The sequence below is a fragment of the Ptychodera flava genome, chromosome 20 (genome assembly GCF_041260155.1).
Source record: "Ptychodera flava strain L36383 chromosome 20, AS_Pfla_20210202, whole genome shotgun sequence".
Classification (NCBI taxonomy): Eukaryota; Metazoa; Hemichordata; class Enteropneusta; family Ptychoderidae; genus Ptychodera; species Ptychodera flava.
The window spans coordinates 2,938,672-2,951,978 of NC_091947.1; the positions used below are offsets into that span (position 1 = coordinate 2,938,672).

At 39.1% G+C, this 13,307-nt stretch overlaps 2 protein-coding genes across 2 annotated transcripts in view; one reads left to right on the forward strand and one right to left on the reverse strand.

The window, feature by feature from the left end:
- LOC139119751 (protein Skeletor, isoforms B/C-like) overlaps window positions 1-3,145 on the reverse strand; it is a 28,512-nt gene extending 25,367 nt beyond the window's left edge. The window contains exon 1 of the mRNA XM_070683633.1: window positions 2,746-3,145. Within this exon, the coding sequence (XP_070539734.1) occupies window positions 2,746-2,791 (46 nt within the window). The 5' untranslated portion in view covers window positions 2,792-3,145. The remainder of the gene's footprint in view (window positions 1-2,745) is intronic.
- Window positions 3,146-5,004: 1,859 nt separating this feature from the next.
- LOC139119755 (alpha-tocopherol transfer protein-like) lies at window positions 5,005-12,616 on the forward strand. Its single transcript, XM_070683641.1, has 5 exons — window positions 5,005-5,318; window positions 6,617-7,001; window positions 7,499-7,692; window positions 8,093-8,203; window positions 12,174-12,616. The coding sequence occupies exons 2-5, from the start codon at window positions 6,623-6,625 to the stop codon at window positions 12,429-12,431; spliced, it is 942 nt and encodes a 313-aa protein (XP_070539742.1). The 5' UTR covers window positions 5,005-5,318; window positions 6,617-6,622; the 3' UTR covers window positions 12,432-12,616.
- The last annotated feature ends 691 nt before the right edge of the window (window positions 12,617-13,307 follow it).

Consider the following 13,307-nt stretch of genomic DNA (forward strand, 5'->3'; position numbering starts at 1 on the left):
GGGTTTAGGGTCGATAGACAGCGTCCGAACACAATCGGCACGCCTTAGTGTGCTGTACAGACGCTAGCTTTTTATATATCACCAATATCTTGGATGGTTTACATTATCTGAATTCATGATTGATTTCGAGAGCGTTCTTCGTTGTAAAGATGACTCAGCTTTTCTCTTTGTGCTGTATTGAAATCTAAGGAAAACACGATTAGAACTAATTTGGGATAATTTGATGGTGAAGTAATTTCGATTTAATTTACAAATGCAAACTCGTCTACTTTTCTTTTAAAGTTATACACTTGTTTTTACGAGTAATTCGTAATATTTCAACATTTAGCTAAAGGGCACCTAACACTTTAGAGAAATTTGAAAAAATATGAAGATCGGATCAGGCCGAACAAAAAAATTATGCTGTTCCGATAACCCGACCTACCCTATTTTTAGAGCTACCTAAACACGGAAGTAAAAAAAACGAAAGAAAAACACCGTAAAATCACGCGTCCGTTACTTGGCATTTGATTTTTGCTTGAACAAGGATATCTTTTATGTTTTTATTCCTTTTATATGTATGATACATTTTTGTGGATATGTTGTAGCCAGTGTTTGACCGCCCTGAACCCCTGAAATATGCATGGGAAAAAAATTCCTGCCGACCTACCTACCCTATTTTTGAAAACCATGTTATCGGAACAGCACAATTTATTTTTTTTAGCCTTATCCCAAATGAGTTCCGATCATGCTGGAATTTAACATCAAAACTGGTCAAACAATCAAATCCACATCAGGTGAAACATTGCAGGGCTTCTAACATAAGTGACAAGGTCGCACCATTTTCTTTGTCTTTTGGTGAGTCAGAAGTTTAAACAAACTTCTGAACTAAGTTGAGCTTCGAACTATCACAAGAAAGAGTTACAACGCTAGCAGCCTACACTTTCGATTTTCTCCGTTTACTTGGATAACATGAAAAAGGGTCAGACAGGCAGGTTTGCTTGTTTTTTTTTTTAAGAATCCTAACACATAATTCGATGCCATTACTGTTTCAGATTGACAAGAAGCAGGCAGTGTACAGAGGTAACTTGCGGGTTTGTTATGCTCAGCATGTTTAAACGTGATCTTGTCTCATTGTCAAACTTCATGCGGTCAGGTCTAAGTGTGAACATGAAGTTTTGTAGCTCAATGGTGTGAATTAACGTCACTTTTCTTCCACTATGAAATTTAAACAACGTGTTTTGTGGGATCCGAGTTGGAGGTTTGAAATGGTTATACAATGGCCTATGTATTAACAAGTAGTGAGGCTTTGAAATAGTTTGCTGTCTTAGTTTCACGTCCATTAACAGTGCATTTCAAAAGACACATCTTAGCTGTGATACGTCTGCGTTCATTCACCTTCCGCGTCTCTGACCGGCATTGGCACAGCTGGCAGCAACACTTAGGCCTGCCTGCAGCGCGATCTTTCCCCGACATTGTATGGAAGTCAACGTTACTACTGCGTGCTGTGTCAAAATAATATCCATACATCCCATCTCCTCCTAATCTGTGTGGTGCTCCACCAAACTGTGTAATCACCGCGAATACACTCTGTTTTTTTTTAATTTTCGCAGGGACAAACCATGCATGGGGAGATTTTAGCACCACAGACCAAATATGGAAGACCACTTTTGAAGCAAACACCTACGCTAGAATCTGCTTAAAGTGGATCCTACTGACGTGTACGAATAAACTATATAAGCTTATGCACTTTTCGACTTCCCGTCTGTCCTACTCAGGCCCAGCAAAGCAGGCACTAAATTGTACGGGCGAATTAAGTGATAGCCAGAGAGTGAAAAAAGAGTTGAGGCTAAAAAGTGTGAAAATGGGCCACTTTTGTGGTGTATTTGTCTATTGCCATTTCAAAGAGAACACAATATACATGTATACAATAATGCATAAATACTACTACACACAACAAACAACCGCAGTCGCAGTCTCAGTTCGCGCATGTATCGTTGTACTTTCTAATAAATCGAACAGGAAATGCAACATTATCATTCTTGACCAGCGGACTTACACGGTATGACTTGAACTAGTTTTTAAACTTAGCTGATAGCCAAGTTGGTTTTATCATGGAGGTAGAAAGTCTTTCTTTCGACCTCCATGGTGTTATGGGCAATGTACCGGAAGCCATGTTACGATGGCAAGACATTTTCATTGATCTAAGTGCCAGAACATTTGACGCATGACCCAAATTGTTTTAACTTCCTGGTTTCCAACGAAAGGCTGTTATATTGAGAATTATATCCTACCAGTATATTGATGGCGCAAACACAGTGATCTGATTGGTCGAGACGCGAAAAGAACCGTGGTGTATTGGCCATATACCACGGCTGGCATACGCGCGAGCTCTCAGTTTGAGCAAAAATCCGTTTTTGACGTTCCACGACAGAATTTCAAGATACTGTCATGATATAATAGCAATAAATCACACCCAGTGACGGTATACCACTCGATTTTGACCATTTCACTTCATATATGCCCTCGCTATCGCTCGTGCATATATGTCGTGAACTGGTCAAAATCTCTCTCTCTCTCTCTCTCTCTATATATACACCATCGCTGGATGTGCTTTATTACAGAACAATGCAGAGTTTGGTTAACCATGTCGGTTTCGTTCACGAAAGAGCGAGGAAAAAGTGCAGTTTAAGATCTCTCCTGTACCCCGGCAAACGTCATAAGACTGATTATACAGTTAGGCTAAGTGTTAGTGACAAAACTCACCTGTCGCGAAACAACACACCAAGAAAAGCAACGAATGACTTGCCATTCTGCCTCATAAGTCCGTGGTCGACGTACAAATGAAATGTCACTGACTCTAAGCAGTTCGAAAGTTCTTCCGGAAAAGATCTGACGTCAAGTTCCGGTATCTTCAATCACGGTGCGAGGGACTGTGCTTCAACACTATTGTTAAAACTGTTGCTGTGAGGTTCACCAGCTTCCTTCCAATGGATATTAATTATCAACACAGGCAATACACGTAGAGTTCTAAGGGTGTTTAGTTCGCGACTGCCAATAGAACGTACACCTCAGTTGGTACAACATTCACCTCTGTGTATTGTCAGCGGCTACACCACCCAGTATTATTCTGTGCTGTGTGGGCCAAGAGCCATGCGTCATTGTTTGCGTGATTTACATGTAATATTTGAACAGGATATGATTGACTATGTATTTTCCTGGAAACTTTCTCTATCCTGTCGTTGAGATCGCTGTAATATGACCTTGGCTAAACCACCTCCAGCGCAGTTGCGTGGTGAGCAGATTAACGTTTAATAGCGAAATTCCCAGGTTATTTTACGCACATAAAGGGACTTAGCTGCAGTACAGTAGCTTGAGGTTTTGCCTGGGTATCTGGTTTTGCCGTTCTACCCAAATATATAGGCAAAACCTCGAGCTACTGTATTGCAGCTAGCAGGGACCACAGGTGCCTGGGGTTGCCAGTGTAGTGCACGCATGTACTACACTGGCAACTCCAGGCACCTGTGGGAGGGACTGTGCCTTCGTCACAGTCTCCTAAATTGTTCATATACATTGCCTGGTTTTAATTTCTAAGGATAAGAGAGCCGTCATTATTTTCGGCCGAGGGTTGGAAGAAATGGGGCATGGGTTACTCAAAAGTGATGATATAAAGAGTGGGACTTAGAAAATCAGCCTTGTTTAACTTCCTTTTCATCGTTCACAGTGGGCGAAATTGGTTATGGTAAATCGTGACCTGAAACCAAAGTGTTCGAATGTAAATATTATATTTCCAAGTCTATATTGATTTTGAGATGGAATGACGGTCGCTAATGTCGCAAGAAGTAGATTGGTAGTTCCAAAAAGACAATTAAATTGAATAACAATGTATACTGTTGTAAATAAAGGGTATTACCATTTTTAATGATGGATATAAAATTGACTGGCGACTCAAACACTCAAAAGTAAATGGACTGGCACTCTTCATCATTGATCCTATACGGAAAATAGTCCCGAAAGTTGAATATTGCCACCAGGTATGGCTTGTGTACGTTGTCGATAACGTTTGTGTGCAAATGTAAACATTTTCATTTTTCTCTTTCCGTTTATCCTGACCTTCAGCTAGACAAATTCATTTTTCACACAGACAAATTTTGATGCAAGTATCCCAAAAGGACCGCATTCTATTTGGTGAAACAATACAGAGTTTATTTCCAGCTTTTTTTACTATAAGGGCAGTCTTTCTCTTGCATTTGCAATTTACAGCTATCAGTCAATTTACATGTCTTCAGTATGTTGCGTCCCCCTAGCTGAAATTTTACACAACACTTTATAAATTTATTTTCCTTTCATAAATGGACTTTAAATCTACTTGTTTACAAATTACATATCATTGTCTATGCATTCGTTTACTGTAACAGTAGAGGCTGTCATTTTGTTTGCTATGATGCTGTTTAATTTCAATTTCTTCTTTACATCAGCATGGAGTATCATTCTATTTGTTCCAATGCCACGGGAAGTCATACATTGATTTTCAATGTCTATTGAGAGTGTCATTCCATTTTTGGACAGTTCAGACGGTTAATTCATGTTTAATTGATGCTGACTGTCATTCTTACTCCATATTTACAACATCCGTATTATTCTCTTTTATTACTATGCGACATCATATCATTGAATTTATTGTAAAACTGATCGATGCATGATGATTGTCATTCTGGTGTATTCGACATAATATGGTTTGTCAATCCATTTATTCAAACAGGACTGGCATTCCATTTACTTCATAGTTTGGACTGTCATTCAGTTGTATTTCGATGTCATACTATGTTTTGTTTGTATTGTTACATAACTGACAGCACTCTTATTTACTGTGACAGCACACACTGTCAATTAGTTAATTTTGTCAGTTACTGGCTTTCGGTATTTTGTCATTCGTACATGTCGCTCTCTTTTTCCATGCATTTGAGTGAGCCGTTTCAAAAGATTTATTCTTTTACAAAGCCGATGACGAGTATTTATCCGCACAATGGAAGCGTTTGTATGACTGGGAGGCTTTCAACTGCGTATGACCTCAATCTGTTTTATATAGATATAAAAAGTCAGTAATTGAAAGAATACTGACTGATAAATTAGCTGGAAATATGCCACGAGTGTAGACATTTTTAGTATTTCATAACGATCACAATCAGCCGCTGTAACGAAACACGTCTAAGTGATTTAATCGACTTAATCGACCTACTTTACAATGTCACCTAAGATGACCTCTTTACGTCATGACATCTCAACGGGTTCAAGGTCACTTTTACTTCTACAGTTTCGCAAGACGAGGCTGAACATAGGTGGGTAAACTTTAATCGCGTTTTCATGAATTAATACAACCTTCCCGCCACTCACAACTTTCTTGTCACTGTCTGTGTGTAACTCTAGTTGCAGTAACCCCTTGGATGTACCATATTTTCCATTTATTCGTACACGTATGTATAACACGTCGAGAAAAACTGCGGTCAACGTGTACATGATCTCTGCAGCTGGTGTCAACCCAAGCCTGTTAAGTATCGCATGCATAATTCAGGCTTGGGCCACAGTTACAGTGGATCCATTTATTCGTCAGTCCAAACCAAATATGTGTGGTTTCAATGACATGGCCTCTGAAGATACAAAGCAGTTTTTGAATTTCTTATTTTGTTTTAATTGCTGGGTGGACTCCAGAAGGAAAAGGGCGATATTTTGAACTATTGCCAAATTTATGTTTATGTGTCGAAGACATACAGAGGATTGCAGACTTTACTCTGATATAAGTAGGTCAGATTACCGGAAACGTTCATAAATTTTTCTTGACCCCATGGAGACAATTGTCACGTGACACCAGCATGCCCTTTCAAATAAAGAGATGTATAAGATATGCATGGAAACTTGATTGATTAATCTCGCAGGCTAAGGTACGTCAATGGAACGCGGAAATAATGAACTATTAAGGGCCGCGTAGAAGACCACATCGACACAAAATCAATGAACAGAAATTGAAATTATCCTTCCCTGTTGATAGCCGTGTAGTTGTCAGTGCATTCTAAAATTGCCCTACTTGTTTTCCAATCCCCGTACGTAAAAGACACCTTTGAATGAAGCAGCACATCAAGCAGAAGAAATATTTATATAGGTGCTTTATGTTATTGTCGTCGCAGCCGCCATTAGAAGACAAAACTAAGCTAGGTCATGCGTATCTGAAAGAGGGCACGTCACGTTCTCTATTATGAAGCTTCACACAATGTATTCCATTTTTCTTCAAAGCGTTTTGTAGTGACTACCAGGCTATGGCATAGTATGTGACGTATGTGAATCGAGAAGTCTGGAGCGCGAGCGCCCTCTTTAGTAAATCGTAACGCTGCAATCCGAAGCCAAAGACTATGAAGGGCAACAACTTTAGAAATAAAACCCAGTCATCAGTTTAAACAAATGCTGGCTACAGGTACACATATGGACGAAAAGGCCATGTATCGGTGATAGAATCAAATTCATAGACGTTGTTGTGAAGCTAATATTATGGGATTTGCGACGATTGTGACCGCCGAATGCATAGCGCAGGCGATAAAAAAATCACCTTGATGTTTCATTTAATTTGTTATTCGTCATTTCCCAGGCTAAAATGACGGACATCAGGCCAGTACCGTACACGTGCAAGCTAAGCGAAGCCACTCTTGAGAAAGCCAAGAGCGAGCTGAACGAAGATCCAACCACGAGACAACAGAAACTCGACGAACTGCGAGATTTGTTCAGGACAAGGCCAGACATTAAGTTTCGTCAAGACGACGGTTTCCTACTTAGATTTCTACGAAATAAGAAATTTGATGTCGACAGGACCTTTAAAATGCTCGTCCATTATTACAAAGTGAGGAAAAATTATCGAGAAATATTTGACAACTTCAAACCATCTGCAGTTCGAGATATGTACGATTTGGAGTACGATTTCGTTTGTCCCGGGAGAGACGAAGAAGGAAGGGTCGTTGTCCTCACACGGGTAGTAGGTAATTAGGAACAGATTCTTGATATTTTCTCATTAAACCCAAAATTGTTTTAACACAGACAGGAGTTTTCAGGACATGCCTGCAGCTGGGTCTGATAATTACCTGTAATCACGAGAAATAGCCTCTGTTTCAGAGCTTGAAATCTTGGACAGATTTCAAACAAACACGTTCAACAAATTTAGGAAAGCAATATCATGGGGAAATGTGGGCTAACTCACACCATGCACAAATACTATAAGTATTCTGCGGGCTATCTCACATGTTAAGTGAAAATTGCTTCGACGCCAAATGTATGTGGCTACCTAAGGTCATTTCAAGACATGTACACTCCATAGCATCACAGCAGCTGTCGTTATTTTGACTTGGAAATTCAGCAGTTCTATTGAGCTTCACTGAAATTCGATCTGAATATATTTACGTTTCGTTTTCATTTCACCTAAGTAAAGGCGAGGACATAAATGACCAGATCTCTCACCTTACATTAATTAACGTACCAGGTAGACTGGACTTGAAGAAGTACAAAATCACTGACTACGTACGAGCTCAACTGATTCTGCTGGAAACGTTGCTATTCGATGAAGACGTGCAAGTGAATGGTATAGTAATCGTAATGGACTGGGAAAAGCTGAGCCCATCTGAATTGAAATATACCACACCGACGGTGCTGAAGAGATCGGCAGATGCCTATTTGGTAGGGAGAATATTGTCATTGAGACAAATACACATAAAACGTATCCTTTGTTTCAATACCAATTTACAGTTGTTGAGGTCTTTGAGAAAGGTTGCACGTTGTCAGTCTTTTTGCAAGTAATCACCATGTCAAGAATGATAGTGTTGCAACACGTTTCTCAGTATTTCACTATTAAGCTGTAGAGTGGGAACGATATAACGCAACAGCAAAACGTCTTACAAATGTATATAAGCCTAACAACAAAACTGCCTAAACGAAGTGAATAGAATTTGTACCAAAAACAACAAATACCTGAATTATAACCGTTCGCAGTGGCTTTCCTTGGTCACCAACTTTGTTAAAAGAAGAAATTTAGTGTGACGTCAGCCTGATGTTTACTTTCCAAAAATAACAATTTCAGAACGCAATGCCGATTCGTCTGAAAGTTGTGCACTTCGTCCGACCCCCTGGAATATTCGAGATTTTGTATGGAATTATGAAAACTTTTCTGACAAAGAAGATCAGTAAACGGGTAAGCTATGTATGTATGTATGTATGTATGTATGTATGTATGTATGTATGTATGTATGTATGTATGTATGTATGTATGTATGTATCGATGTATCGATGTATATGTAAGAATAGTCATAACTCCATAAGCAATCATCCCGAGAGATCAAAATGACTGTACAGTACCATACACTCATACCATTTTTTTATTCAAAAGCGACACAAATTTTCAGCACAGTGTGTGTTTGTGGGCACGCACACGAGAGAGAGAGAGAGAGAGAGAGAGAGAGAGAGAGAGAGAGAGAGATTTGGCTTTGATAGCAGCAGTACTTGGGTATACCAAATCGCATAATGTAACTTGGCCCCTTTTCAAATCCTGCATACAGTTGCGCTAATTTTTTAACCAATGACGAAACCTACGGTGGCCCCTACACGCCACGGAACTCTATTACTTTTGAATATAAACTCTAATTTTTCTTGACAATATCTTTAATATTTGTAAGAGATTTTATTTCTCCATCGCAAACTTTTAATTTTGTACGAGCAACATTATCTTAACATTATCTTAACTTTAACTTCTCGAAAGTAATTTTAGTTTTAACAATAAAGAAAATATGTTTCTCAAAAGTATTTTTTATTTTGTAAAACAAACGTAAAATTTTTTGAAGATAACAGACTCCCCTACACGTCATGGAAATTTATTACTTTTGAACATAAACTCATATTTCTTGACAATATATTTAATATTTGTAAGAAATTTTATTTCTCCACAGCAAACTTTTATTTCTGAACGGGGAAACTTTATTTTTGGGGTAAACTGTTTTTAAAAACTTTTAACAAAACATTTTAACTTTTAAAAAATAACTTTAACTTTGAACAAATATTTGTTTCTCAAAACGATTTTTATTTCGAAAAGAAGTAAAAATTGTTCACAGCAAGAGTTGAAGATTTTTGCTGAGCGCGAACTGAGTTACTTAAATGACATAACCTTATGTCTTTAGAGCAGAAAACTTAAATTCTTAAAGAAAAGTTTATTTTTCAAGAGTAAAATTAATTTCTTTATGGAAAAAAGATTTTCTCAGAGCAGCAAATTGAAATATAGTGAATAAAACTTTTCTCAACGGAGAGAAATTATTTTCTGAAGACAACAAAACTAATTCCTTCAAGATATTTTCTACATATGAGTGTGGTTTAAGAATTTGGTAAAACTGAACTGAGAAAGAAGGAAAAAGGGATGAAAAAGTCAAACTTACTTTTCTTCAGAGCGAAATTTATTTCTTAGAGGAGAAATATTTCATGTGAGGGCGCAATTACCTATAATGCATGGCAAACTCTTTCTAGCGAGAGTAAACATATTTTTGGGAAGAGTAAAACATTTTTCCGACGAGCAAAACTATTTTAACGGCGGCGGAAGTTAAAGTATCCCACCATACAACACCCAAGTTTGATGACCCAGAGTCTCCGAGTTGGTAGCCGGTATCAGTTCGTGTTCGTGCCGGCTACATGGACGATCTGCTCTCCGAGACAACCATGACTGACTTCATCAGCGATACGGGCACGCCAGCCCGGCCCTACCCTGCCTGCGTACGATGCTGTGTGTTGGGGCTGTATAACGCCGGGAACTCACAACATCGTACACAGGGCTACGGGCACGCTGGTCAGTTGCCACTTGTCTGAGTCCCCGAAGAATGGTTTTATGTTTGAGTGATTCGTCCTGACGGCAGACGGTGTGCGACGGGACCGCATTGGGGTTCTTCATTAGCTCTGCATGGCATAGCCCTGCGTACAGGTCTGTGTGTTCCCGGCGTTATTCGCCGGGAACACACAGACCTGTATGCAGGGCTATGCATGGCAGGGCTGTGTGTTACCGGCGTTATACATTCTCCCACCACATAACACCAGTAACACACAGCCAATGTGTGTGATATTCATCTTTTCTAAGAGGAGAAGCCAGATTCGTAATTTATAGAAACTGAAACTGAACCGAGCCCGCCAGATTTGACCACAGTCGCGGACTGGTTTTGACTTTCACGTGTGGTTTGCGGGGTCAAAAACGTGAAAGTCAACCAGCCCGTAAAAGGCATATCCCGTCCGAAAACACCACAGCTGTGGACCCACAACTACTGTATTGAACCACGCTCGACTGTGGTCAAATCTGGCGGGCCAGGTTCAGTTTCAGTCGAAGACTCTATCAATTACGAATCTGGCTTATAGAAAAGATGACTATCACACAACATAACATTAACAACACAGCAACTGATGAAGGAATAGCTCTGCATGGCAGGGCTGTGTGTTACCGGCGTTATGTGGTGGGAGGCCGTATAACGCCGGTAACACACAGCCCATGAATGAAGGAACCCAATGCGGTCCATCCCGTCGCACAACGTCTGCAGTTAGGACGAATCACTCAAACTCAAAACCGTTCTTCGGGGACTCGGACAAGTGGCAACTGTTGAACTGACTCGTTTGCGTGCCCGTGCCCATAGCACTGCGTACGATGCTGTATGTTCCCGGCGTTATACGGCCCCAACACACAGCATCGTACGCAGGCAGGGTAGGGCCGGGCTAGCTGCAGTACAGTACGGCAAACCGTCCGACCGAAATACCCAGGTAAAACCTAGAGGTACTGTACTGCAGCTAGGGCCGGGCTAGCGTGCCTGTATCGCGGATGAAGTCAGTCATGGTTGTCTCGGAGACTCTGGGTCATCGAACTTGGGTGTTGTATGGTGGGATACTTTAACTTCCGCCGCCGTTAAAATAAAGTTTTGCTCGTCGGAAAAATGTTTTACTCTTCCCCAAAATATGTTTAGCCTACTCTCGAGAAAGAGTTTGCTATGCATTACAGGTAATTGCGCCCTCACATGAAATATTTCTCCTCTCAGAAATAAATTTCGCTCTGAAGAAAAGTAAGTTTGACTTTTTCATCCTTCCTTTTTCGTTTTTTCTCAGTTCAGTTTTACCAAATTCTTAAACCACACTCATATGTAGAAAATATATCTTGAAAGAATTAGTTTTGTTGTCTTCAGAAAATAGTTTCTCGCCATTGAGAAAAAAGTTTTATTCTCTGTATTTCAATTTGCTGCTCTGAGAAAATCTTTTTTCCATAAAGAAATTAATTTTACTCTTGGAAAATAAACTTTTCTTTAAGAATTTAAGTTTTCTGCTCTAAAGACATAGGGTTATGTCATTTAAGTAACTCAGTTCGTGCTTAGCAAAAATCTTCAACTCTTGCTGTGAACAATTTTTACTTCTTTTCGAATAAAAACGCTTTTGAGAAACAGATATTTTGTTCAAAGTTAAAGTTATTTTTTAAAAGCTGAAGTGTTTTTGTTAAAAGTTTTTAAAAACAGTTTACCCCAAAAATAAAGTTTCCCCGTTCAGAAATAAAAGTTTGCTGTGGAGAAATAAAATTTCTTACAAATATTAAATATATTGTTAAGAAATATGACTTTATGTTCAAAAGTAATAAATTTCCATGACGTGTAGGGGAGTTTGTTATCTTGAAAAATTTTTACTTTTGTTTTACAAAATAAAAAATACTTTTGTGAAACATATTTTGTTTATGGTTAAAACTAAAATACTTTCGAGAAGTTAAAGTTAAGATAATGTTAAGATAATGTTGCCCGTACAAAATTAAAAGTTTGCGTTGGAGAAATAAAATCTCTTACAAATATCAAAGATATTGTCAAGAAAAATTAGAGTTTATATTCAAAAGTAATAGAGTTCCGTGGCGTGTAGGGGCCACCGTAGAAACCAGTCGCCAGCTTCCATATCTAGATTATCAACACACTTTGTGTTTATTTAAGAAGAAACGCGTGCACGTGTGATGTACAAATTTGTAAACGGTGAAGTGACATCGTACAAGCTACCTCACGTTTAAACGGGTTCAGACCTAAAATAACGAATTAAGATAATTGTATTTTCTGTCGTCATGGCTTCAGAGGCAGAGCGCATTACGTGTAACAGACGTCATACCACCTGTTACTTTACAGATTTACATGCACAGTGACGAATCCGGCACTTTGCACCAACACATTCCATCGTCAATGTTGCCGTCCCACTTTGGAGGTCAGTTACCTGGATATGACAACACTGAATTTGTCAACAGAATCATGGAGGCGGAGGAAGAATTTATTTACAATAACCAGTTTGGTTTTCTGAAATCACCTGATGTCCTGAAAGCACAAGCACCAGCGGCTGATGCGACAGCGGGACTGTCAGGAACATTTCAAAAACTAGACGTCAGTTAGATCATTTACTGTGTATGATACATTCTGTTTAGAAACCCGTGAGAAATTGGATTGGAAACATCTGATATTGGGCAAATTTGAAACTTAATTAATATGGTGATATTAGCGAGAATTCATTTAAATGTGCACACTACATATATATGTTTTGATAGTTTGGGAGAAAATAAAAGTTTTTAAAAGATTCAGGAGAAGCGAAAAAAATTTCCCGATAGGGTCAACCTGTGTGAGCTGTTCAGTGACCTGACATGGACGAATGTTTGGGTAAAACTTAAACGTTTTAAAAGCAAATATTTCCATCATATACCAGAAGCAAAGGTCTTTAGAGACTTTAAAACTGAAATTTGTGATTCAATCAATTGTTGACTAGATCAAGATGTGTCGGGAAATTCGACTCGGACGAGATTCTCTGAAAAATCAGTGTCTGATGCCTAATTTCATTATTGCAGAAGTAGGGTGTGAGATATGCTTTCTCATTCATTGGCCCAGTTTTTACGCCGTAATATTGACAAGTAGGACTCGTTAGCTGGCAGTCGTAAACGTCAAGCGTTACAGATTCGGCGAAGTCTCATGCTGCTGAAAATTCAGTTTCCATAGCAACAAAAGACTTCTATTACTTGAGCATATTAGCAGTTTATTCAAATTTTCCTAAATAACAAGTTTGAATTCTCATTATTGTTGATCAGAAGTGATTAAGGCGTCATCGTCGTGATACTTTCTAGGCGCTCGCTCTCTCTCTCTCTCTCTCTCTCTCTCTCTCTCTCTCTCTCTCTCTCTCTCCCTCCTAGTGTTTACTAATAAGTGTAGCGACAAGTCAACGTTCCTGGCAACTTAAGGTTGGACCTGGCAACTTAAGGTTGGAGAAATATTCCACATTAG